The 24,252-nt window shown below is 43.7% G+C and overlaps 1 protein-coding gene across 14 annotated transcripts; it reads left to right on the forward strand.

Annotated features, from left to right (window-relative positions):
- On the forward strand, nucleotides 1-24,209 carry lrmp (lymphoid-restricted membrane protein). Of its 14 annotated transcripts, none has more exons than XM_061761542.1 (40): nucleotides 1-461; nucleotides 2,720-3,383; nucleotides 3,894-3,998; nucleotides 4,848-5,028; nucleotides 5,104-5,162; nucleotides 5,239-5,314; nucleotides 6,041-6,199; nucleotides 6,296-6,413; nucleotides 6,531-6,581; nucleotides 6,659-6,736; nucleotides 6,886-6,942; nucleotides 7,045-7,104; nucleotides 7,233-7,297; nucleotides 7,735-7,828; nucleotides 7,913-8,059; nucleotides 8,267-8,368; nucleotides 8,908-9,059; nucleotides 10,702-10,813; nucleotides 11,260-11,503; nucleotides 12,126-12,163; nucleotides 13,041-13,140; nucleotides 14,478-14,592; nucleotides 14,970-15,033; nucleotides 15,800-15,846; nucleotides 15,933-15,997; nucleotides 16,114-16,274; nucleotides 16,718-16,799; nucleotides 16,880-16,934; nucleotides 17,032-17,062; nucleotides 17,159-17,299; nucleotides 18,014-18,148; nucleotides 18,217-18,364; nucleotides 18,435-18,478; nucleotides 18,588-18,656; nucleotides 19,572-19,630; nucleotides 19,796-19,894; nucleotides 20,270-20,395; nucleotides 22,608-22,655; nucleotides 22,978-23,129; nucleotides 23,419-24,209. In XM_061761542.1, exons 2-40 carry the CDS (start codon nucleotides 2,732-2,734, stop codon nucleotides 23,559-23,561), a joined length of 4,434 nt encoding a protein of 1,477 aa, XP_061617526.1. In that variant the 5' UTR covers nucleotides 1-461; nucleotides 2,720-2,731; the 3' UTR covers nucleotides 23,562-24,209. The 14 variants fall into 14 exon arrangements, with proteins under 14 accessions (XP_061617526.1, XP_061617525.1, XP_061617529.1 ...); XM_061761541.1 differs by lacking the exon at nucleotides 1-461 and adding an exon at nucleotides 1,379-1,489; XM_061761545.1 differs by lacking the exon at nucleotides 1-461 and adding an exon at nucleotides 1,379-1,489 and having other exon boundaries at nucleotides 17,035-17,062.
- Nucleotides 24,210-24,252: the final 43 nt, after the last annotated feature.

The raw sequence follows: 24,252 nt of genomic DNA on the forward strand, positions 1-24,252 counted from the left end.
GCGGTGTCTGTCTTGGAGAGAGCGGTGAAAGTAGATAAGAGCCATTGAGCCTTTTGTATGACTCGGGGATTAGGACCAACTATCTGTTACGGTGTGCCAGAGTCAACACTACGTATAGAAAGTTGCATTTCATATCAAATGAAAGCTGGGTGATTGTGTGTGAGTGGCCTAATCTCTGACTGTGAGCTTTGGCTACTTAGTGTGAGCTCGGACAGGGGATTCTTCCAAGAGGAGGACCAGGAGCGGGCTCTCGACCACTTCAATTGAGACCAACGGCAAAGAGGCAGACCGGCGTCGGGCCTTTTCCACTCTTTCCGATTCTGATGGATGTACCTCTTGAATCAACAGCAGAATGAGACCTTCAAGGCATTTGTTGATATTTTAGATTCTTCTTTTTCTACAAGGAGCAACAGGGGAGATTTGGAAAGTACGAATCACCAAGATGCTGCAACTGAGGGCAGGTGAGTAACTGTATTCGTCCACAACAACAGGGGGTCCGTAAAAGTCACAACTGACAGAAATGTGGAGTTATTGCATCGGGTTCCCATGAGTTTTGCAACCTTTTGCATCACGAACGCAATCAAACTTTTAGGACACCCTGCAGACTGAATGCAGAGAACATGTTTTCAGCGCCCATGTTGACGTAATACTGTAAAATTGTGAACGTCAACACAAATATGGATTTTATGATTGCGTGCGTACCACACTTTGAGAATCACCGTTCCAGTTCGCTTTCTAATAAATAGCTGCACTTGTGACTTTTGATTTTGATGTGATTTGTTAGTAGAAACAGCTTTCTAAACAACTGCAAAGGGTTGTTGTACAGCTCTTGTATTAGATGCTACAGTTGTAATTTGAAGTCAAAAGTTCAAAGTGAAATTATTCAGTCTTTCATTGTTATAAAATACGATTCTCAAATGTAGACCCAAAGCAATTATTACTAATAGCTTGTATTTCATGTTAAATTTTGATCCGACAATCAAAATTGTGTTGAGATGTTGAGTATATTTTGGACGGGTTATTGTCAACAGTAGTTGAAACTAATCGTATAGCCTTTTATTTTCAGATTTTTGTTTTGATCATCTATTATGACTCACCGCCTGTTCATAGAAATCCCAAGTTTGTCATCTTTCACATTTGTGTGTGATAAAACAAACCTTCAAGGCAGCAGACGATGTTGGAAGTCAACCCTTTCCTGTCCAGCTGAACTACAGCCAGGGAGCAAAATTTGTTTTGTTTTTGATTTTGATGTTTTTTTTAATTGAATTCAGAACGTAACCATTTCACTTTGGTTTGTACGGCAAGTCCTCTCATGGATTGTTGTCGTTGCCACTGCTCACCACACAGTGGCGCTGTTGTCTCACCTCTTTTTCGAGTTCTGAGCTCGTTTGCCTTAACTCCGAATGCGCATGCGCGTGCGTGCACAGGCTTGATTACCTATCGAGCTTGTTAAGGTAACGACAATTTGTGTCTTTTAAAGAGGTTGAAGGTAAGCTTATTTTTCTGTGAGCATTTTCAGTCGGCTACCTGTTTTTTTGTTGTTGTTGTTGCGTTGCTTTAACCACTTGAGTGGTGGTTTTTATTTTATTTTCAAGTTACAACTGACTTTCTTTGCCTATTAACCGTTTCATAATGTCATTTTAAAAGGCACATGCAAAGATTGTGATATATTGATGCATATTGTGTAATTTGGGTAGGCCTAAAATTAAATTATTAACGTTTGAGCAGCAACTGAATTAGTTTTAATTATTTACACCTGGTGCCTGTTTTTTTTTTGCATATACCTCATCATTTTATTATACTTTGTATCTAGTATCTAGTGTATAGAGTATCTCGTCATTCAAGTTAAGATTCTAATGCATTTGACCCCGCAAATGAAAATAAATGCAGCAATTTAATTGGTTACTCCCTTACCTTCACTGTCCATTGTTTTTCCACATTGGGATAATATTTGCCATTCCCATAGGGTCAATTACCTTAGACCTATTGGTCTCTGTAATATACAAGGTGCGCCAAAAGAAGGGCGGCCGACCTGTACAAACTTTAAATTTGGTTACAATGTATTGCGTTTATTTAGTATATTTACTTCACACAGCGTAATCTGGTATGGTTTCAAAAGATGGGTTTCGACACTTTGTTTGGGTTTCTAGCCCGGCCAGGGTTTGGAGTTGGTTTCAAGTCGGGGTCAGAGTCTTAAACAAGGGTTAAGGTTTCAAATTAGGGTTTCAAGACTAATTGGTTGGTTGATGTTTGTGGTGGAGAGCCTAAAAGTTAATTCCTTAACTCTTTCCGTCCTATCTTCTCAGGCCATCCTTGTTTCCTTCACTCTTTCCATCCTTCCATCTTCTCAGGCCATCCTTGTTTCCTTCATTCTTTCCGTCCTTCGTCACTACTTTCTATCCTGCCTGCAAACCTTTTATGTCCTCCTTTCCTTCATTCCACCTTTCCTTCTTTTATGACTTCCTTGCTTTCATTTGTCCAACCCTTGTAACCTTCCTTCTTTCATTTTTCATTCTTGTCCTTTCCTTGTCTCATCCTTACTTCCTCTTGTTCTTCCTTTCATGACCATTCTTTCCCACCCTTCCCTCCTCCCTTAAAATAATTAGAAAAGTGTTTTCCTGCCTCTGTACAGTATGAGGTTTCTTGAAACTCTTTTCTCCGTGTGCTCCCTTTTCATAAGTGTAATTGACCATCCTGCTTGTCCGTCCCTCGGCTCCAGCCTCACTTCATCATGGACTTCTGCACGCCCCAGCCGCCACGACGCCACAACCCGGTGGACAGCATCTGCCGCAAACTGCAGACCATCCAGTGGCGCGGTGACCGGGAGCCCAATTCCCCCTTCCAGATCCCCAAGCTCTCCTCCAGCAGCTACGACAGCCCCCAGTGCGGCCTCGGGCTCAACCTGGACGCCATCTTGAAGAAAGGGGCCCAGGGACGAAAGGAGACCGGCGACGGAAAGCCCGACTCTGCGCCTTCCCAGAAGAGCAACGTGGGTGCCTCCGTCCCGCCGTCCGCTTCAGGCAACACCCCGACCCCAGCTAACATCACGTATACCATCACTAGTACCCTCGGGGAGAGGAGAGGTGTCGATCGAAGCGATCGAAAACAATTTAAGACATGGCAGAGTTACTGCTCCACTCCCACGAGCCAGCCCAAAGACTCCCCGTACTTCACGTTCACACGAGGCAGACCCGAGTCGGCGCAGCCCGAGAGCGGAAGCGGGCCGAGCAGGAGCCCCGTGCGCTCTCGCACCTTCACCCCAATTTGCAGCACTGTCTCTTACAACCTCAACTTCAACTTCTCTGCCAGCACGGGGAGCTCCACGGAGGGTGAGGCGCCCTACCCGGCTCTGGTTGTCAAAAGACTGTCGCTGGGAGATCGAGGTAGGCAGGAACGGTTGTTGGGTGCTTGCGAGCAACCGGCTGGGAAACTGCACACAAAAGGCTAGATTTGGCTTTTATTTCAAAGATTTTGGACCTAGATTTCTCAGATTCAATAATTTGGTTGATTGTTTATTTTGAATGTGTAGTAGGGGGGAAAAAATACAAAAAACTGTTATCTCTATCTGTTATATCTAAAATATGCTAAATCTAATTGCTTATCAGGATGTTTTCTAATGATGATGCACAAGCACTGTGGGATATGTGGGGGGAAACTCTCGAGGTTGTGATAGTTCTCTAAAAAGTGAGATGATGATGATGAGGAAGCTGATTAAAGTGAGTCTGAACACAAACATGAGCAAATCCAAACATGGACAGTCAAAAGTTACAAAGTATAAATTGGTTGACCTTATAACACTGCACCTTCTCAAAACTGTTTGTCCCCGGCTTCTCATCCTTCGTGCCCCGAGGGCGAATTATACACGACGTGTGCTTGTCGCTGCTCATGCTCAGGGACCACCCTGGACTCTGAGAGCAACAACATGGCAGAAGTCAGCCTCATCTGCGAGGAGAATCTCCTCGACACCATCTTCCATGCTTGTGACACGCAGCGCCGAGGTATCGCCTACGCAGATGTACACACTAGAGCAAAATCACTCACGCTTCAGTAGGGGACACCTGTTAAGGAAATAGTAGTTTTCTTTGCACCGAAAGAGCAGTCGTGTCTTTTTTTTTTTTTTTTTAACTTCCCCATATGCCTTTTAAATGGCATCACTACCTTTTACAATAGTAGTAGCGGTTTACTTTGAATGTATGCACCACGATAGAAAGTATAGCACATATTGGAGACGGGTGGGAGGACAAGAGTTGAGTCTGGAAGAAAAGAGGCTTCTTCGAGTGCATCTGACAAAGTTCCGGACACTGTAGAGGACTTGTAAGATGCAGTTGTGGTGCCCAGGACTTTGCAAACTTGCGTGTAACACACACAGTTTCTATTGAATTATACTTCAAAATACTAATAACATTAGTAAATGTAACATGACCCGCTGGTCGATGAATACATTTTATCCATTGATTCATTTGTTTGGTCATTTTAAGCAGCTTTCGTAGTTCAACGCATATCTCTGCTGATGTGCACTGCCTACACTAACAACATGGTTGTGTGTGTGTGTGTGGGGCTAGTTTAAAAAAAGCACAGTCAGTGTTGCCCAATTAGCAAATCTTATTTAGCTATATTTCGGAACTTAGTCGACCTCCCAAGTGACGATTTTTCCCAAAAGTGACATTAGTTTGTGTTCTGTATGTAAAGAAAGGAGCCCAAGAGGAAATCCAAATTTTTACCTGATCTGTAAAGAAACAAAATGTGTATTTGTATCATTTTTGTGGAAGTTGAGAATAGTTAATGCAGGGGGTGGGTGGGGACTGTTTCAACACTTTTAAGACTGACTTTTAAGACCATATTTCTAGGTAAGGTGTACGTGTCTCACATCGTGGACTACTTGCGGCACACAACCAGCCGCACCCCAGAGGACAGCGGGCTGGAGGAGCTCTGCAACATGCTGGATCCTGAACGCAAAGATGTCTCCATCGACCTGGACACGTACCACGCCGTCATGAGGGAGTGGATTGAAGACTGCCGCAGCAATGGGTGAAGGAACGAGGATTGGGCATCGTGCGCGTTAACAGTCCTGTGTTCTACTTTGATTCCTCTGTTGTATCCTAGGGAAGAGCCACCAGAATATGCATGCCAGGACTCGGTTAAACTACGAGACAGCCTTTCCTGTGAGTATGCGTCTCTCAAGATTGTCCTGTTTCTCAACCGGAGCATTGATGGTGTCTTTTGTGTTGTTTATTGTAGTGAGGAGGTCCATGTTGCTCAACGTGACCTCGGGAAGCTTGGAGGGCTTTGGAGGGGACGTGTCGAAAGCAGAATTGTAAGTTTTCTTGAAGTACATATGGTTCATTGCAGAATTGAAGGGCAATTTAGGCACTGACATTTGAGAAAAACAGGTAATGAACCATATTTTATGCCGTATCATATATTCTCTTTGGCGCAACCCGAAAATTACAATGTCTTTTTATGCTAATATTAATAACAGGATTGTGTTGGTTTGAGTGACACATTATTACAGGTGAAAACATGGCAAGAGGACGTAGGTTCGGTCTTTCAATGTTCAGGACACTAAGCTTGATGATTATCAATTCTGCTGAGTTCCATAGCTCACTTTTTTTTCCCCTCTTTCTCTGGACGGCTAAAAAGGCGTGGATGTCGAGACACAACTTCAAGCGACTATTGCAACTGTTTATAGTATTTATGAGATAAAACAAAATTACAAGGAAGACATCAACAAAGTCATATCAAAAAAGCCAATTTAAAATGTATTTTATCTGCTCTTTTTGATATGCAAGTTGGTCATCGAGAGGGAGGGACACGAAAAAGCTTTTTTTTTTTTTTTTTTTTCAGAGGAGCTCAAGAACTATTTGGTATGTTAAATAAATAATATTTAGGTGTCACTTTTAAACAGTTACATTTTGTCTCAGGACAACTACGCAGAATGTACACAAGTGCATGGACTATTTGAAATTTTATCGGGGGAGGGGATGAAAAAATATCCTCCACTTCTGGACTGACCCGCATTTGACCGTGTCCCCTTTTACAGTGAAACATCAGAGCTGGTGAACTGCCTTGCCGACCTCCAGATGAGCAACCAAAAGCTCCAGGCGGAAGTGAAGAAGCTGAAACAAGCGGTGGAAGCAATGGAAGAGAGCAACCAAAAGCTGGCAGATGAGAACGAGGAGCTGCGCAACCAGACCAGAGCGTAAGACGTCGTCACGGTTACAACGGTGCGAGTCGGCTTACTGCTGTTATTTTGATTTTTTTTTTTTTTTTTTTCTTTTTCCCTCCCTTTCCACAGTCACCAGCAGCTGGTCCACAAAGAGAAGATGCTGCACGATGAAGTGGAAGAAATGAAGGCCACTCTGAGCTGCACGGAGGAAGGCAGAGCGCGCGCCTCCGCGCGCAGCAAACACGTGGTCAGGCAAAACTCACCCACAACGCAGCTCGCATACCCGCACATGCAGTCCTGTGAAAAATATCCGTATGAAGCCGTCGGGATGATAAAACGGTGGTGAACTGCTTCCTCTTTGCAGGAGAAAGAAAACCAAGATCTCATAGCCAAGATTGCTTCTCTTGAGGACGAGGTACATTTTCCAGATGTGCTGACACTGTGGATGAGCATGGCTATAATGCCCTAACTCTTTCTCTCATGGCTCCCTAGAACTTCAAGGTCACTATGGAGATGGACGAGCTTCAGAAGAGAATAGCGGAGCTGTGTGACATTAACACTGACCTTCAGGTTACCACAACCCCCCCATGCAGTATTTTGCCCTGCGTTTATATTCCTATTAATCTTTTGCTTTTCTTTTTTTATCGGTGCGTTCTCCCACGTCAAGTCGACTCGATAAATGCTGCTTGGTTTTGTAACGTTCATGTCCTTGTCCTCAGGTGCAGATTCACTCTTTCGATACCGTCATCACTGAAAAGGAATCTCTTATACAAGAGGTCCTACTCAAATCTTTTTATTCTCTTCACTGCTGACCTGTCTGAGGTCAAATACCTGCCTCTTTTCTTTCCTTTATACATTTTGGTTTTATCTTTTTACAGAGGAGCAGACAGATTGACGAGCTCAAGACTGCAGTGGAAGAATACTCCTCCATTACGGAGGTCAGTGTTTTCATATCTATACACTATCCTGATCTTTTTTTTTTTTTTCTTTTTTCTTCCCCCCCCCCCCCCCCCCCCAAATGTAATGTTTTATTTATAGAATATTGGCTGTTGGTGGTTTGTTTCAGTTACTAAGAGCTGACAAGAGCAAACTGGAGAACCACATGCAAATGATGCATCCAGACCTTTCTGGGTAAGTTTCAGATATAAAAGAAGAGTGATTGGTCCAAAAAGTATTATTTATTCACTACAAATAACGTATCTTTAAACTATGCATACGACATATCGTGACAGGCAGAACAATTGAATCCTCTTCTCCTCGAGGGCAGAAGGTACAATTAACTGTGTATCTATCTGTTGCCATTTGTACAACAGAGTAAGTGATGACAAACTTTGAAACAAACTGTCCTGGAGATGAGATCTTTATTTCAGTTTATGCAGGGTGTGCAAAACGCCTTTTTGCACTTCGTTTCAGGTGCCATTCGGACAGACAGCAAGTATGTGCCTTGTCTCCGTCAACATTGGGAAACGCTGTAATCGACGGGGACATTAGTGGGAGTCGGATTAACTTGGCTGTGAAATGTTTGCAAATGAAGCGTTTTCAGTTTTGCCTTTTGTTTGCCTCAACAGTGCTGGAGTGTCTCTTTCGGTAGCCTACAGGTTGAACCAGAGCACTTCAGGATCCCTGCAAACAGAACTGGCCCTGGCTCAGTCACCACCGGAGGTCAGCACTTCATCTACGCTTCTATCGCTGCTGCGCTTTACAAATTCAGACGTCCTGTGAATGAATGGCTCTCCTCCTCCTCAGCCTGTCCATGGGGTTGACCATTTACCCAACAATGTGTGTCTTGCCTCGCCGCTGGATGAGACTCTGGACAGAGAGGTGCTGATCATGATGCATGGACCCAGCCCAGAACTCATGGCTCAGGAGTTCAAGAAACTCCTGAACAGAATGGTAATAACGCGAAATGAAGTGTTTGGAGCCCGAGGGCATGTCCACAAACACAGCAAAACACTTTTTCTGCCTTTAATTCTCCCACACACACACACACACAGTGCAAATATCAAAACTTAGCAACATATTTAGTCATTCTGAATACTGTATTTTTAAGAAAACTTTCAAGCCTTAATTCTTTCATTATTCCCATCTGTGTCCTGTTAGAAGACTGATTTCAGACAAGATACCAACATTGTCCTGTCTACAATGAAAACTTTACTCGATGACCACTCAAAACCAGGGTTTGACACTGACACCAGTCTTGAGGTGACGCATAATCATTAAACTCGCAACAAATCCAGTATCTTCATGACTTTCTCTACATTGTTCCTTCCTGTGAGTGTCTTGTCTTTATCTCTGCTTCATGAGGCATGGCAATTTTGCAGCGTTATCTTTCTCAGCGTCCACCTGTTGCAAATTTATCTCCATCATTACATAGTTCTCTCTTTCCCACACACTATCGCACTCTCTTATATAACTCTCTCGCCAGCCCCATCCGAAGCGGCGCTGTTTATTGTAGCGTGAACACAACCCACTCCCCTTCTCGCTCACTCTTGACTATCCTCTTCTTTCGTCCCCCACCCTCTTCCTCCAGCTGTGTTGCCACCCTGCATTCATTAGGCACGTTCGGTCATACAGCAGTAAACACACAAGGGGGAAAGCCAGCATTAGTTGTGTGCCAGTAAAAGTGTCTGCTCACGAGAGAGTCAGCTGACAGCCATGGAAGTCACCTATAACAGTTCGGTGTGATTTGAACAACCCGACCTGAGCGAGAGACTGTCCCGTTTGGTGTTGTCTTTCGACAGGCGGTGCAGGCCGCGCTGGACGCAACAAGAGAAGACTGGGCCCTTAGCCTGGACCAGCTAGCCCAGTACACTGACTCCATAGAGACGGAACTGATTAAAATGACCAGTAATATGAGGAGGTCCCGGACTGAGATCTTGCACCTTTCAGTCAGGTAACTTTGACATTTTCTGCTTCTGATAGTCCCTCGTGTCGTCACGCTCGGTGGGGGAAGGATCTCGTCAGTCGTGCTGACCACAATGACCTTGAAGAGGCCCGCCTGACTGTGTTTGGGCCAGGCCTTCAATGTATGACTGTTTGTAATAAGTTAGCTTCTCTAGATGAGTGTGAGCGTGTGTGTGTGTGTGTGTGTGTGTGTGTGTGTGTGTGTTTGGCTTGCTTCTCATGTAATAGAGGCAAAAATGTCCATCTTGAAACATAAACATCCACTTTTGAAAATCTTCAAAACTCATTTAAGGCTGCTAAAAGTAAATTTGAACTAGCTGTTAACTCATTCACTTCCCATATTGCAGGCCGTTTATGCCCCATACGAGCTTATTGGTGGATATTTTTAACTGAAACTTGTCAGCCAATTGGAAAAGGGGTTCCGCGAGTAGCAGATGAAACGAAAGGGCCGAGGAGATATGTTGAGAAATACTGATATTCTGAAGGCATTTTGTGACCAGATTTTCCATAGGTGATATCACACAAAAATGTTCTCCCCAGACAAAAAAAAATAATTTCTCCAGAATCCATTATCCGATTTTGAAAGTTCTTGGTGCGTTGTACTTGGGTTGAAGTGGCCATTTCAAACTCAAGCTTTTTGAAAGAGAATGGGATTTTGATGGCAAAATAATGATTCTGTTTAGATGCAACTATGAAATGCGCCGTGAGCGATGCGGATTCATCGCATGGCTCGAGTTGCATTTCAGTGGCTTTTTCGCATTCACTCATGAACTGCGCTATTATTTCTCACAATCTCGGCACGCACATTCTGCTTCGACACGTACTCCGTTTACAACATGCGTAGCCGTACTCTGTTCGAGTGTGAGGTGCCTAAACTTGTCAGACTTCCAACCTGTTGCCGTTTGTCTCCCTCATAATCAGTGTGACAAGCCGAGATTCACTCCCTCATCTTTATCTTCCACTCAAAAGCTGTGCTAATTTCCAATCTAAAGCGATGCAACACCACCACCTACAGGGATCTGTTAGTCATTAAAGTGGTTTCCAGACCTGAATTTTACAGACAAGCTGGGTGAGACCCTCTTCTATGCCTACCCAATGAGAAACCACCTTGACGCAAATATGCGTTGGAGGCAGTAAACGGTTGTATTCCAGGTGACGACTATGAACTTCCATGGCAGTGAATGAGTTAATGTAATGTGTGCGTGTGTGTGTGTGTGTGTGTGTGTGTGTGTGTGTGCGTGCGTATGCAGAGCTGTATAAGAGAGTCACTGCGGCTCAGTCCCAGCCCAGAGCGAGGGGGTCAGACTGGTGCTCACAAACTTTAGATGAAAAGGGCTTATTCCTCATCCCAGTTTTAGGATTTGAAAATCAGTGCCCAGCGTGCCGTCTCAAATTAGCAGGTATTGGATCTGTAAAACAAACCTGCATCGGGCCAGTTGGAGAACTGGCGCTGGTCACCCTGGGAAACAGAATGGGACACTGCATGGGCCTGCGGATTGGGTACAGTATGTCCACTGTACTGCTTTCTACGAACTCTCTCCATCTCTTATGGAATGCTTTGACAACTTGCGTGTTCATAGTCATTCTCCTGTGATTTGATTTTTTTATTTTTTTTGTCTTTTCTCATGCAGGGTGCAGGATCAAGAGAACCAGAAGCGGCAACTCGGTGAGGAACTAGAGCAGCTCAAGACTCCTCAAGACAGCAGAGAAGCCTCATGCCAGACACCTGCCCCAGAAGAAGAGGTCAGTTTGAGGGAAAGGTTGAATGACAGCTTCTCTCTTAAGCACTTAAACCACTCTGACTGTATTGCTTGCATTTCCATTGGTGTTGGTTTGCCTGTTTGCAGTGGTTTGTGAGTCTTTATTGCTTTACAAGTCTTACGTGTACATATCAGAATATTATCATTCCTCGACTGATTTAGTGATTCATGTTTCACAAGATTGTGTGCCTCGAAAACATGGGTGGGTTTCTGACTAGTACAGACTCCCACACACTACTCCTCATCAAATTGCACTGACGTCCACTCAAACATTGCCATAATACTACCTTTTTTACAGCAAATATGAGCTTGGTGCTGTTTTTAATTGCTGTTTGCAACCTATGAGCTTTCTGGATGCATGTTGTGGCTCTGATTTTGTAAAACCATCTTCTCCTTCGCTGAATATTGTCTTTATTTGTCCTCTATAAGACTGGTGATGACCTGGAATGGGATGAGGAATATGCCCTTCAAGATTTCCTGAAAAACGAAATGGCGGAGAGCAACTCACGAGCGCGGGGTGACGTAACGGACGGCGGACAGACGGAGGACGGAGACGAGAGGTGGACGGTGGTGAATGGCACGGGCGAGGGAGAAGTGAGGGACACGTCCACTCCTGTGTCTGCCAAGCCGGAGGTTTCCCAGGATGGACACTGTCTGGCAGTAACAGGCCAAGGTGAAGCAAAATGATTTTAATGTAACAAAGTAAATTGTTTAAAGTAGAAGCCAAGTGCTTTGCATCATCTTAAACCAAAAACATACCAGAGTATCCCACTCTAATAAGGGTCTTTTAGCTAAATTGGATAATACGCATGTAATCCATCCGTGAGTCAAAGGACACTCAGCCAGCCTTGAAGCACCATCACAGTTCACATCCACATCTCGTGGCCGAAGACCCCTGCCTTCTATGGTGGTTCGATTCCACAAGGGATGTGCGTGTCGAAGAGTCTTCCTCAAGGCCCTTCTATGGCCAGGTGTAAGGGCTGTCTGAGGCCACGCAGTGAGCAGTAATCCCCTCCATTCCTCTCCTGCATGAGTGGCTGGCAGGCAGGGAGACAAAAAAAAGTGTGTGCGCGAATGTGGTCACTAATGCCACTTTGGCCATGGATGATATTCTAACCCCTTTGCCCCTCCTTCTCTTCCCAATACTCTGTGTGACCTTTAATGGAAGAAGGCAGGGTTGCCTTCTAGATACCTCTTAACCAGGATAAATTGTACAAATGTCACATTAGATTTCCTGTTTCTTATGCCATCCTTACATCCGCTTGTGTGTGTTCTCTTAATTTTGTGTGTCACAGAACCTCCAGAGCCACAGGTGAACCTCCATTGTTTGCAGGTAAAATGAATTCTGAAATTGGTTTTTATTGCAATGGGAGCCCAGTGCTCACTGGTCACGTCACATTTTGGGTTACGATATAAGCAAAATGATGCAGTTAAAGGCTATTGCACTTCACTGCCTGTCGGGCGGAATCGTTGCATCTCTAAAACCATCACTTTTCAGGAAATGCAACAAAAAAAAAAAATTTTGTTGAGCCATTAACATTGCATTGTCAAAGAGAGCAAGCCATTTTCAATACTTTGGTCAATAATTTGTAAAAAAAAAAAAAAAAAAAAAGACCCATGTGGGATCTGAACAGTAGTATCAATTTGTGAAAAAAATACAATATTGACCAAATTTGAACATAAAGTGTACATTAATAAACATTGCTCAAAATGCTCCCGAGTTATTGAAAAGGCTATTTTGGATCTGTAGTCTCGGGTATAGACAGATGTTAAACAATAATAAACGATGGATGTTACGGACCAAACCAGTAACTGAATCATAATCACTTTGAGCATTTTCTGCACTGGTAATTTGAAATAATGTCCTTTTCTTTAATAAAAGGATGGAAATTAAAAATGTTTTTTTAGCTGATAAATCATTTAATCAAGGAATAGTCTCTCCATTAATCGATTTATTAAAAATAATTGAGTTGCAGCCCTAATCTTTTTGACAGGAATCACAGTGCTTTTAAGCAAACCCTTCACTGAAGGAATTTGATGCTTTGTGACGTTTCGTAGCTTCTTTTCTAACCTGTCTGTTTCTATTTCCAGTGTGTGCCTGTTGTTGGACGCGACTAATGTACATTGCATATTCAAACGTTTTACCACTTCTATTTTCAAATACAGTATGTGGCATGTTTTTTTTTTTTTTTTTTTTCTTTTTCTTTCAGGACGAGGCAGCAATACCATCGGACGCCCACTCACAAGCTGTCAGCCCCGAGCACCCAGCGGCGGATGCCCTGCCTGATCCGTCCCACTCAGACAGCCGCAGTAAGACCTCTGCCGCCGCCTCCTCGCTTTTGTACAAGCTCGACGCAGATCTATGCGTTGAGTTGTCCGTTCAACACTTCACACTGCATGTTTACGACTTAACCAATGAATGAGTCATATCCTGAGTTGCTTGCTGTTTCTGAAAACGGAAGATGCTCAAAAATAATATTGCACTTTGCAGTATTTACACAAGTGAGCTTTTCTCTCTTGCAAATTCCTGGAACATGCATGGAAAAAATAAACATGCCACGTGGTGTTTGCATGTTCTCCCCGTGCTTGCTTGGGTATTCTCCGGCTTCCTCCCACATTCTAAACGCATGCATGTTGGACTAAGTGAAGGGACAAAATGGGGGGTGTCAAACTGAAATCCATCACAAGCCATGTTACGGTTGCCCTCGGGGGCCTGGTTATAACAGTGAATCGCTCTGGGTGTTACGCTACACCAAAAATCTCGGTTCAGTACATAACTAGTTTTTAAATTCACAGTTTGGTTCACATTCTGTTCAGTCATGGAACAAACTTAAAAAAACAAACAATCTGCTACAATATCTGTGTAAATGGGCCGATTTAATGGGATAAAAAGAACCCGCCACATCTTAAAGGTCCTGTATTTTGGCTATTTAGACCTCCACATGGGCTTAGTATAAGTGTCAATTTCATTTTTGAAAAAACAAACAAAAAACACTTTGGTTTTGTCATACAAGTGTCCAGAAAAGGTCCCTCTGACAGCTACTTCTGTTTGACCCTGTTTTGTATCTGCCTTGTCCATATTTGGCTGAGACCACCCCCTTTCCTCTGATTGGTTGCCTCTGTATAAAAGACCCACTTGAGAGCACAAGTTTATGTTGACGGCGCTGACTAAGAAAGGGGAGAGGTACGTGGAGCTCTTTGCGAGTGATGTAGATAAACTCGAGAAATTCGAATGACCTGATTTCAGTCCTCTGCAGAAAAACGTCTGCAACTCAGGAATGCGTGGATGATTTTCATTCATATTTCACATGTTTACTGAGACACCATAGAGATGATATTAGATCCCAAATACGAGAAAGAGATGGCTTGGCAAAAATATGTCCCTGAAATCTTTTAAAAGTGAAATAAATAGTTTTCTAATCTTTATTTTGGGAAATTAAGGTTGCAAACGTGTACAGTAAACAGTTCGGACTGTGAGTTTGGCACTAAAACTTGTTTGTTACTCCTATGGTCCCCCCCTTGCGAGCGAGAAGCTGAGCTGCACTGAGTTTGTTTACGGGCTAGGCATGCTACTACAGCGTAATCTTGTGCACTGTGAGATTAGGTGTGGCATTAACATTTTTTCTTTTTTTTGCTTTTCTGTCCAGGGTCAGAGACAGACGAGACGACAGTGTCTCAGTCCTTGTCTGATCAGGATCCAATAACTATGCCAACTGCAACCAACAATGCACCACCCAATGAGGTCGCTCCTCCGAATGAGAGGTGAATGAAGACGATACTAAAAATGAATAGTAATAATATAATTACATATAGTTCACTGGGTTCACCATTTGATAACATTCCCAGTTGAATTTCATCTTCTCACTGCTGGTGTAGTTCCATCTGACATCACCATTTTTACCGGGTTTCATCATTTCCCTATGACGTGATCCTGGCCCACATTTGCTAGTCAAAGGTTGTTTTCCTGTCTGTGGGCGGAGTTGCACGAGCAAGATAGTTTCCTCTGCTGCCATGCTTTGCATAGCATCAGCCCACCGATAAAGAAATGGAAGCTGCTCCTCATCAGAATGTCGCTATAACGTAAAAAGACAAGAATGTATTAACTTAAAAGTTATTGAAATGGACCATTCTGTGCACAGCATCCAACTGTCCGGCGAGGACCACAAGCGGGAAGACAAAGAGGGTGACGTGAGCAGCACTGCGGTCAGTAGCACATAGGAAGTGTTTAAATGTCAAAGGGAACAGCTTCCTCTATTTTCAACAGCTCACCACTTCCTCTATTCTCATTCCTCCTCTCCTTCTTAGCTGTGATACAGGGTGGGGGGTATTTTTTGAAGGGAGGTGATGGGATTCGGAATGATGGAACTTGTTTTCACTCTGAGGGTGTTGAGTGAAAAGTCCTTTCACTCTGCACGTGGGGGAAAAAGTAGGGATCAGAAAATGGCATGGGTATTATTGCTCTTGGCTGCCATCCACTTATCTGAAATATGGTTCCAAAAGTGGCAAGTATGATACACGTTCTTGCTTTTTCCCTTTTTTTTGCCTTCAATTTACCACTACTAACCTTCAGGCTGTGGCTATTTTCAGTTTAACTGTATCGAATTGGACATTATGTACAGTTATACAATGACACAATATCCTGTGTTGCGTTGCTCAGAGTCAGAACACTCTCCTTACTCCATTGTGCAAATGTTCACAATCAAGTGTATGCAGGCGGTACACCTCCACCCCTTAGCACTGTGCCAGTGTTAGCGAGTCCTCTGAGCACCCTCAAACACACACACACACACGCAGCTGCAGAGCTCTCCGTGAAACGCACGTTATGTAAGAATTTAGCCAAATGTGTCTCTTCCACACACCGTGGAGCTCAAACGGCGTCGCAATGCAATGGGACAGGTATGCTTCGTCTATCTATGTGGAAGAAGAAAATGGGGGGGGGACATTTTCTCACTTGTTCCAACTTTTTCAGAGCTTGATTCTGGACCAGTCTGGACCGAGATCAGCGGCACGGGACACGTGAGTACCCTCAATTCATCACGTTTGCATCTGTACTTTTATTAGCGGTATCAGGATATAGTTAACGCTGACACCGTGCTTCTCAGCACAAGTCTGCTTCCCGTATTGGTTGAAGAAGAGGAGAGCGCTACTACAGAGGGCGGCATGGCAGGTAGGAAGCAGAACTGTCCGGACGGTGCACATGAAAAGAGAAATGGAGAAAGATGTTTGTTTACGGCTTCTCACATCTGAGTGCGAGTTTCACCACCTACACACCTCTTCTGCCAGGGACGGAGCAGCCCAGCAGCATCAGTGCAACCACCATGACTGACTGTCAGCAGTCAAGCGTGTCCTTGGCACAGAACGGCCAATCAGAGAGTCGCGTGACATCAGATCCAAAACAATTGCAAAACAAAAAGGACTCCAATGGGATGAATAAGAAAGAACTGGTAAGACGAGTCCAGTCAACAGCTTTTTTTGGGAATGAATGTTGTGACAAAGGGAATGTCATTTTCCCATTCGTGTTATCATTAATCATCCTGTTATCAATTAAGTCACAGTGCTATGAGAATAGTCTTGTTTTTTCGAGGAAAAAAAAGTCAGTTAAAAAGACTAATTTTGTCAGGATAAAAAGTTATCTAAAGATAAGTCATATTTCGATAGACATATGATGGTCTTATGAGAATATTTCAACAATACAACTTGACTTCCAGACTTCTGTCACTTAAAAAAATAGGACTACTGTATATTCTAAAAAAAATATTGCGAAAGATATCTTTTGTTTGGAAAAAAAAATTGACAATTTTGTGGGTGAAAAAAGAAAGCATGACAAGATTAAAAAAAAAAAAAAAAAAAGCACAGGGAGGATTTAATGGTTGTCCTGGACCTGCAGGAGTCACAAGGCACGGAAACCACAGAAGCTCCAAAGATGGAGGAGGCCCAACCTGAGGCTTGTGGAACCACTGAGAAAAAATGTATTTATCACTTTAACAGAAATTGGTTTTCTACAAAAGTGTGATTTGTGAGATAATTATCCTACTTATTTTGTCTCTAGCTGAGTCGTCTACCATCTCTGACCACAAAGACACGTGCAGAGAGGATAAGAACAGGTAAGACAACCCATTGTAACACAAACATTTCCATCCATCACTTATGCTTTTGTGCGGACTAGTTGCTTATTCTAATTGCTCATGTTCGCCTTTGCAGCAGCCTGTCGCCCAATGACAAGGAGATTGAGGTGTGTTTTAGCCAGCAACACATTTTGTCGTAATGAGGAATCGTTGCCATGTAAACTTGGGGTGCAGCCGTGAGCATTTTTGCTTCCTTTTGTCAGACCGAGTTCCAGCGTCTAGCTCTGGGCTTTAAGTGCGACATGTTTACCTTAGAGAAGAGGCTCCGGCTGGAGGAGCGGTCGCGTGACCTCGCCGAGGAGAACGTCCGCAGGGAGGTGTCCAGCTGCCAGGGCTTGCTGCAGGTCAGTGGGGTTTCAAAAAGGTACCTTCTTAGATCAGAGGGGTTTAAACTGCAGTCCAGAGGGAATTTGCGGCACGCTGCCTGTTTTTAGCGGGCCACGGCAGATACTAAAGTTGTTGTTTGACATGATCTGTGTGGATTACCTGTATTGCATTTAACTACTCGGGTGGCAGACAGGAGAAGAGAAGTTTTCACTGCCTTGTTTTCCACCAATCACACATCATTCGGTAAGACGTCACTTGGCATACTGCAGTGTCTACTACTATTATTGATGATAATGCATTGGTTTTAGTCTTTCTGGAATTGCAAAAACACTTTAACTGAAAGAGGAGCAAATACTTGCAATGTGTGAAACACAGCCAATTATGTGCAACAAAAAGCTAAACTGTGGCCTTGACAGCAATGCAAAAACTGTTCGTGAACTAAGAATAGCATGTGAACAGACATGGTTTTTATTTGCGAATTTAGTTCAAAAACTAAATTATTCATACACCACACCATTTATAAACCAAGGTTCCACTGTATAATAAATACTATATAAAAACAATATCATTGCCTTGCATAGCTGTACATACACTGACACATTGGTTTCAGTGTGTTAAAGGTGAAATATGTCAAAGTAGCTCTTGCATCCTTTTTTAATGCAGTCCTTGGAAGCAAAAGTTTGGACACCCCTGTATTTGATCATGTCATTAACGTGCCCTGTTCCTCCCAGGCTCTGACTCCTCTATGTGAGGATGATAACCAGTCAATGGAGATCATCCACAGGCTCCAGAAGAATCTGGATATCCTCATCCAGTCCATGACCCGAGTGTCCAGTCGCTCTGAGATGCTAGGAGCCATCCATCAGGTGTGTGTGTATGTGGAACGGGCGAAAGATGAACACGATTTTTAAAATAATCTTTGGGGTCTCGCCAGGAGAGTCGCATTGGTAAGGCGGTGGAGGTTATGATTCAGCATGTCGAGAACCTGAGGAGGGTGTACACCAAGGAGCACGCCGAGCTGCTGGAGCTCCGGGAGACGCTCATGCAGAACGAGAGGTCGTTTGGCTCGCACTCCGACAGAGGTAGCTTCCTTTTAATATGTACGGAAAATGAACCCGATCTGTACACTGAGACGAGTGTGCCTCTCCCCAGATGAATTCCGTGGCAAGAAGCCATCCACGACACAATACTACAAGGTCCGATCTCACATGATCGCAACATTCTCTCGTACCTGTGTCTAATGTCTCCTTTCTGTGTTAATAAAGTTGTGATGACTTCATTTTCCCCCTTCATTCATCCATTCAGTCATCAGCCCGGCGGGTTAGCATAGCAGCAATACCTCGCTCTGGTGGAGGCAACATGCACTATGACATGGTGAGGACAATATCAATGCTTTGCTCATCACACCACCTCATTTCTTCATTTTTCTAGAAAATAAAAGCATGGAAGATCTATACTACAGTGGTGCCTTGAGATACAGTACAAGTTTGGCCTTGTTTTGTTTTTTTTGCTCCGAATTGCGGCAAAAATATTTCGACACGAGCACTGTATAGTGGCAGTGAACTCAACTCGCTTGCCTTAGGATAGTTCATTGAGCTTCACGCAAACAACGCCATTGAGGGGCAAACGAAGAACTGGTTTTGCTGTGTTAAGAAATGAGTATTACAACAAAAACTGAGGAGCAACACGTGCACAGATGTAATACTGTTGAATTTGAGCGAAAAATGTTTCATTTTTTGCATTCCATTTAATTGCCATTGCTGGATGTGTTTCTAAAGTAAACAAGTGCTATTTTTCTAATTTAAAAAAAACAAAACAAAAAAACACATTCCACCAATGTTTTTTGGGATGATAGAATGGATTCATGACATTTCCATTCATTTCGATGGTGAAAGATGATTTGAGTTTTCTGAGCATAGTCATGGAACAAATTGAACTGTTATTTCACGGCACTACTGTACTCACAAAAAAGTTGGATGTTGGGTTTCGGGTGAAATTTCAGAATGAACCTAAGATGCACTCGAAGGTGACATTTGCCGTTAAGCTTTTTGGTAGAGAACAGCATGTTGTGAGAAATGTACTGAAACATTTAACAGTCGGATATGTGCATTCAAAAGCTTAAGAGAATGTCAAATTGAATTCACCTCAAGGTTAAAGGTTGTTTTAGGTGCATCCTGAACTTTCACCTGAAGGCTCACAAAAACCTTTTGAGTAGTGTACTGTATTTCTATCTAAGGTGGTTTGTTTTTGATACTGTACAGTTCTTGAACATTTTCATCCTCAATGCAGACCAAACAACAGAGCGGTGCAGAAAGTGAAGCAGAAAGACTCACCAGGAGATCTCCATGGTAAGTGTCCAATAATGTCCTAGAATTGTCACTTAGATCTCTTATGTAAAGGGGAAGCCATTAAAGACACTTTAAATGACTTGTGTATTGTACGCCACAGTGGATTGCTAAACCCGTTTATGCCCCCCCCCCCTCACCCTCCATGTTGATAATGGTGGTTTTCAGGAATGTGGCGGGGAAGAACATGGCACGCCCCCCACTTAAACGCTTTGTTAGCTCTGCCGCCTGGGTTGACACTGAAGAGCCCTCTGTCATGATGAAGGGGTAAGAAAGGTCTCGCAGTTGCTGGCGATGTATAACGATGGTAGGTGAGGGAGTCAATATTTCAATGCGGGGTCAAAATGAGCTTGTAATGGTAATTGACAGTGATGCCGCCATCTTTCATGCATCCAGCTGCACAGTGAAGCGTGTGTCCAGAAGTCCTGTGTTGCGTGTTTGGCTTTGGGCACCAAATAGTGTTGGTACAAAAAGAGAAAATGGTAATTACGTGATGTTTTTAAGTGAGAATCTCATAAATGTCTGCATGTGTCCCCACTGGCATTGGTGTTCCTCTGCGATTTTGCAGATTTTTATTTATTTTTTAAGCAAATGTTTCATGGGTTTATGCGTGAGTGCCTGACCCGCACAGCGTGCCCACAGGACGGCGCGCAATAACTCCGACCCCCAGCTGTCCGACGAGCCGGACGAGCCCGTGCCGGAGAGGAGGAGGTCCAGTCTCAGTGAGCTGGGCAGCAAACTCACCTCCCTCATTCTGCCTCTCAAGACGTTAGTCCATCTCCGTATGCACAACTCTGGCTCACTGCGGCACTAATTTCTGCAAGCTTATTGAAAACAATGGAAGAGTTCATCATTTTAACTTCTTCAGAGCAATCCAAATTGTGATATTTCAATTATTCATTGAGATTGAACAGCAAAGCCGCTTTATTCAGTCATGGCTGTTTTGGTCTGAAGCAGGGGTTCTCAAACTTTTTGGGCCCAGGGACTATTTTTCCAAGTAATTACTACCACGTGTACCCCTAAATGAAATGGGAATTCAAAAGATAAGATAAAGTTACAATATCAAATTCATATTTGTACGGGGGGGCGGGGGTGGGGTAATGTTAAGAGAAATTTATTTTTTCAAGAAAAAAAGTCTCAATCTGTGAGAAGAACAGAGATGGGATTTTTCCAAGGACCACCTCATTATCCTAATGCCAAACCAAACCTTTATGAATGTGATGAAAAGTCATAATCTTAAGAATAAAGTTGGATTTTTTTCCCCATACATATTGCAGTTGAACTAGTCATATTTTAACAAGTGAATTTCAAAAATACATTACTGTAAGACAGTATTATGTAATATCCATCCATCTTCTACCACTTATCCGAGGTCGGGTCGCGGAGGGCAGTAGCTTTAGCAGGGACGCCCAGACTTCCCTTTCCCCAGCCACTTCATCCATCTCTTCCGGTGGGATCCCGAGGCGTTCCCAGGCCCGCCGAAGGATGTAGTCTCTCCAGCGTGTCCTGGGTCGTCCCCGGGGTCTCCTCCGGGTGGGACGTGCCCGGAACACCTCACCAGGGAGGTGTCCGGGAGGCATCCGTATCAGATGCCCCAGCCACCTCATCTGGCTCCTCTCGATGTGAAGGAGCAACGGCTCTCCTCTGAGATCCTCCCGGATGACCGAGCTTCTCACCCTATCTCTAAGGGAGAGCCCGGACACCCCGCGGAGGAAACTCATTTCGGCCGCTTGTATCCGGGGTCTCGTTCTTTCGGTCACGACCCACAGCTCGTGACCATAGGTGAGTGAGGGTAGGAACGTAAATCGAGAGCTTCGCCTTTCGGCTTAGCTTCTTCTTTACCACAACGGATCGATACAAAGTCCGCATCACTGCAGACGCTCCACCGATTTGCCTGTCGATCTCCCGTTCCATTCTTCCCTCACTCGTGAACAAGACCCCAAGATACTTGAACTCCTCCAATATTATGTAATGTTGTTCTGCAATTAGGTTGTAATATTTGTATTCTGTAAAAGAAAAGAAAAGCCTTTGTTTAAAAAAAAAAAAAAAAACTATATAGGACTATACTCCATTCTCGGCGGGGAACTACAGCTTTTGTTGTAAAAGAAAATAGCTTTGTATTCCTGTACTAATGCATTTCTGTTCTCATAAAAAGAAAAATGAGTGATATGTCACAATCATCAGAGCTTTTAATTGGCCAAAAGCTAAGTTAGGGAGGAGTAATTGGTTTAGTGTGAGACAAGCCGAAAGTTGCAATGTTTGTTCTGTTGCCGCGCCAGTCCCTATTAAGCGGGGATATACTTTTTACAACATATAAGTTTATCTCTGCTTGAGCAACCTTATGACGTTAGAGCAATTATCGCCACGCAAAGCATTCAAACACTTTCTGACTGGAAGGTTTTGAACCAGTTTGTAACACCACCTAATGTCAGGGTCAATGCGCTCCAGATAACGTGAAAATTCCCGACCTTTTGTGGGCAGAGTGAGACGCAGATAAAGGAAGACTGATTCCGGAAGAGGGCAGATCATTCTGGCGAGATTCTTGTCAGATGATCTCCACTGCACTGAAAGTCTCGTATATGAATTGTTAATTTTACAAAATTGAACCCATTCAAGGCCTGATCATTGACTCCTTCCATGAGTTTATCAACAAAAGAACTGGAAAGAGCTTCATGAATTAATTAATGATTTTGCAGACCCCCAGTTTGAGAACCACTGTAAAGTAAACTCCTACATGATGGAAGTCTTCCATTCTGGACTTGCTCCTTGTTATTTGGGCTCGGCATTGCTTTATCAAATTATTGTTTTTGCTCCTTTTCATTGAGCTCTTGTCTAACTTGAGGTCAGCCTTATGGAAGACTTTGTGGTGTCTCAAAGTCATGCATGGATCTCAAATTCTGTCTGGGTTTTCTGATTCAAAGCCTCTAACTCTTTCCAAGTGTTATTTCAAAAGCAAATCTCAGCTGTCTTTTCTTCCTAGCCCTCCTTCCGCATCCTTCAGAAGTCAGGATGAGCTCTTTGTAATGCTGTAAGTGTGTAGCGGAGGGAAGGCAAAAATGCATGCAAATTTGTGTGTGCTCATAATGAAGTGGCAATATTTTCTGCTGTTTTTTCCACCCGCATGCTTCCATTCCCCCATGTTAAACACTTCATTCTGCTGCTGACACTGTTTCAATTATGCTGATGAGTCTTTTTTTTTTTTTTCTTTTTTTTTTTTTTTTAACATCTCTGTCGTCAAGCTCTCGACTGCATCAGATTATCATGCAACCATGATGCCTTTCTGCAATCAGAGTCTTCATTTCGCTTGCCATATTTGTTTACCGAATACCACATTTCCCCATCTCGTCCAGTCCAAGCATCTCATCCAGCCCGGCATCTTCCGAACAAGGACTGTCCCAGTCTTTGTCCCATAGCTTGACATCCACCCGGTCAACGGCGGCCGCGGTGGCCCGAGGCAGCAGGGCACTCTGGCTTTGGTTGGCCATGGTGCTGCTCCTTGCAGGTAAGCTCACTTTCAGTTTTGAGGACCCTGCACAAATTTGATCAAAACTTTGTGTTCCCACCACATTAGCACAGGATTCCGCAGACACATGCATCTTAATATTAAAGCCAAACAAAGTGCTACTGAAAAGCTTACTGACTGGCATGGGTTTCTCTAACCCATTTGTGTAGGTGCTGAAGCGCCCCTAAACTAAATCCCAGCACATCTAAACCTCTGATCTTTGAGTTGCCCCCGCTGTGCGTGGACAGTAAATAAACGATGCAATGCTAAATGCAGTCTCCTCCATTAGGTCTCCTGGCCCTGTTGGCCAGCCTTGTGATGCAGCCAGCAGTAGACGCGGCCCCCGTAGGCACCGGAGACTCCTGGATGACCATCCAGCAGCTGCTCTGGCCTTACACGGGCCTGCGGCACAATGGACAGCCCCCAGTTTAGCTCCCAATTTTGGACCTGGGGTAGATGGTGCTACAGCTGTCAGCCTTCTCCAGATTTGCCCGTGCACTTTGGAAGGTTGGTGAGGAATGTGTGCCACACTGAGGAAAAAAACTGTCGGACGGTGCTTCAAAATTCCTCAGCCAGGCCTGGAGGGGTGGTTAACCCTGATTGAAAATTTTACCCATCACGTTTGCCGAGCTAGTCTGAGTCGCCGCGTAAATGCATGTTCAGAAGAGGGTGTGGCACTGACTCCATTTCGTGGCTACTCAACATCCTTCACATGTGGTCGCTTTCAATCAGTATTTGCCTGCTACCTGGATCCTTAAACATAGAGCTTCCATGTTGCTAGTGCACATCCTCGAAACCTTAGCACAATGCATTTTTCACGGACAGCTTTTTAAACTCACTTAATGCACTTGAAGGTAACTGTTCTATTTATGTCCTTGCCAGATGTTTTATAACTTTTTAAAGATGATCAACACTGGTCATAAAACATTTAAGTGTTTTTAAAACTATATTTATGATTACTTTTTGAGTGAGTGATCTGTGAATTAACTGTGACAATCTTGACACCAGTTACCCCCCCCCCCCCTTTTCTTTTCTTTTTTTTTGCTGTGGTTGTCACCGTATTAAACTTTTTGTATGTTCCGAAGATGCTTGAAACTTTGCATAAATAAAGTAGCTAAATCTA

Source organism: Phyllopteryx taeniolatus, chromosome 22, assembly GCF_024500385.1.
Source record: "Phyllopteryx taeniolatus isolate TA_2022b chromosome 22, UOR_Ptae_1.2, whole genome shotgun sequence".
In the NCBI taxonomy this organism is placed as follows: Eukaryota; Metazoa; Chordata; class Actinopteri; order Syngnathiformes; family Syngnathidae; genus Phyllopteryx; species Phyllopteryx taeniolatus.

What these genes read in the sequence shown, in the direction of transcription:
- lrmp (XM_061761542.1), top strand. Translation starts at nt 2,732, where the DNA reads ATGGACTTCTGCACGCCCCAGCCGCCACGACGCCACAACCCGGTGGAC. An exon ending in TTGTGACACGCAGCGCCGAG is followed by an intron (nt 3,999 to 4,847) that starts GTATCGCCTACG and finishes CCATATTTCTAG; the next exon opens with GTAAGGTGTACGTGTCTCAC. An exon ending in GACGTGTCGAAAGCAGAATT is followed by an intron (nt 5,315 to 6,040) that starts GTAAGTTTTCTT and finishes CCCCTTTTACAG; the next exon opens with TGAAACATCAGAGCTGGTGA.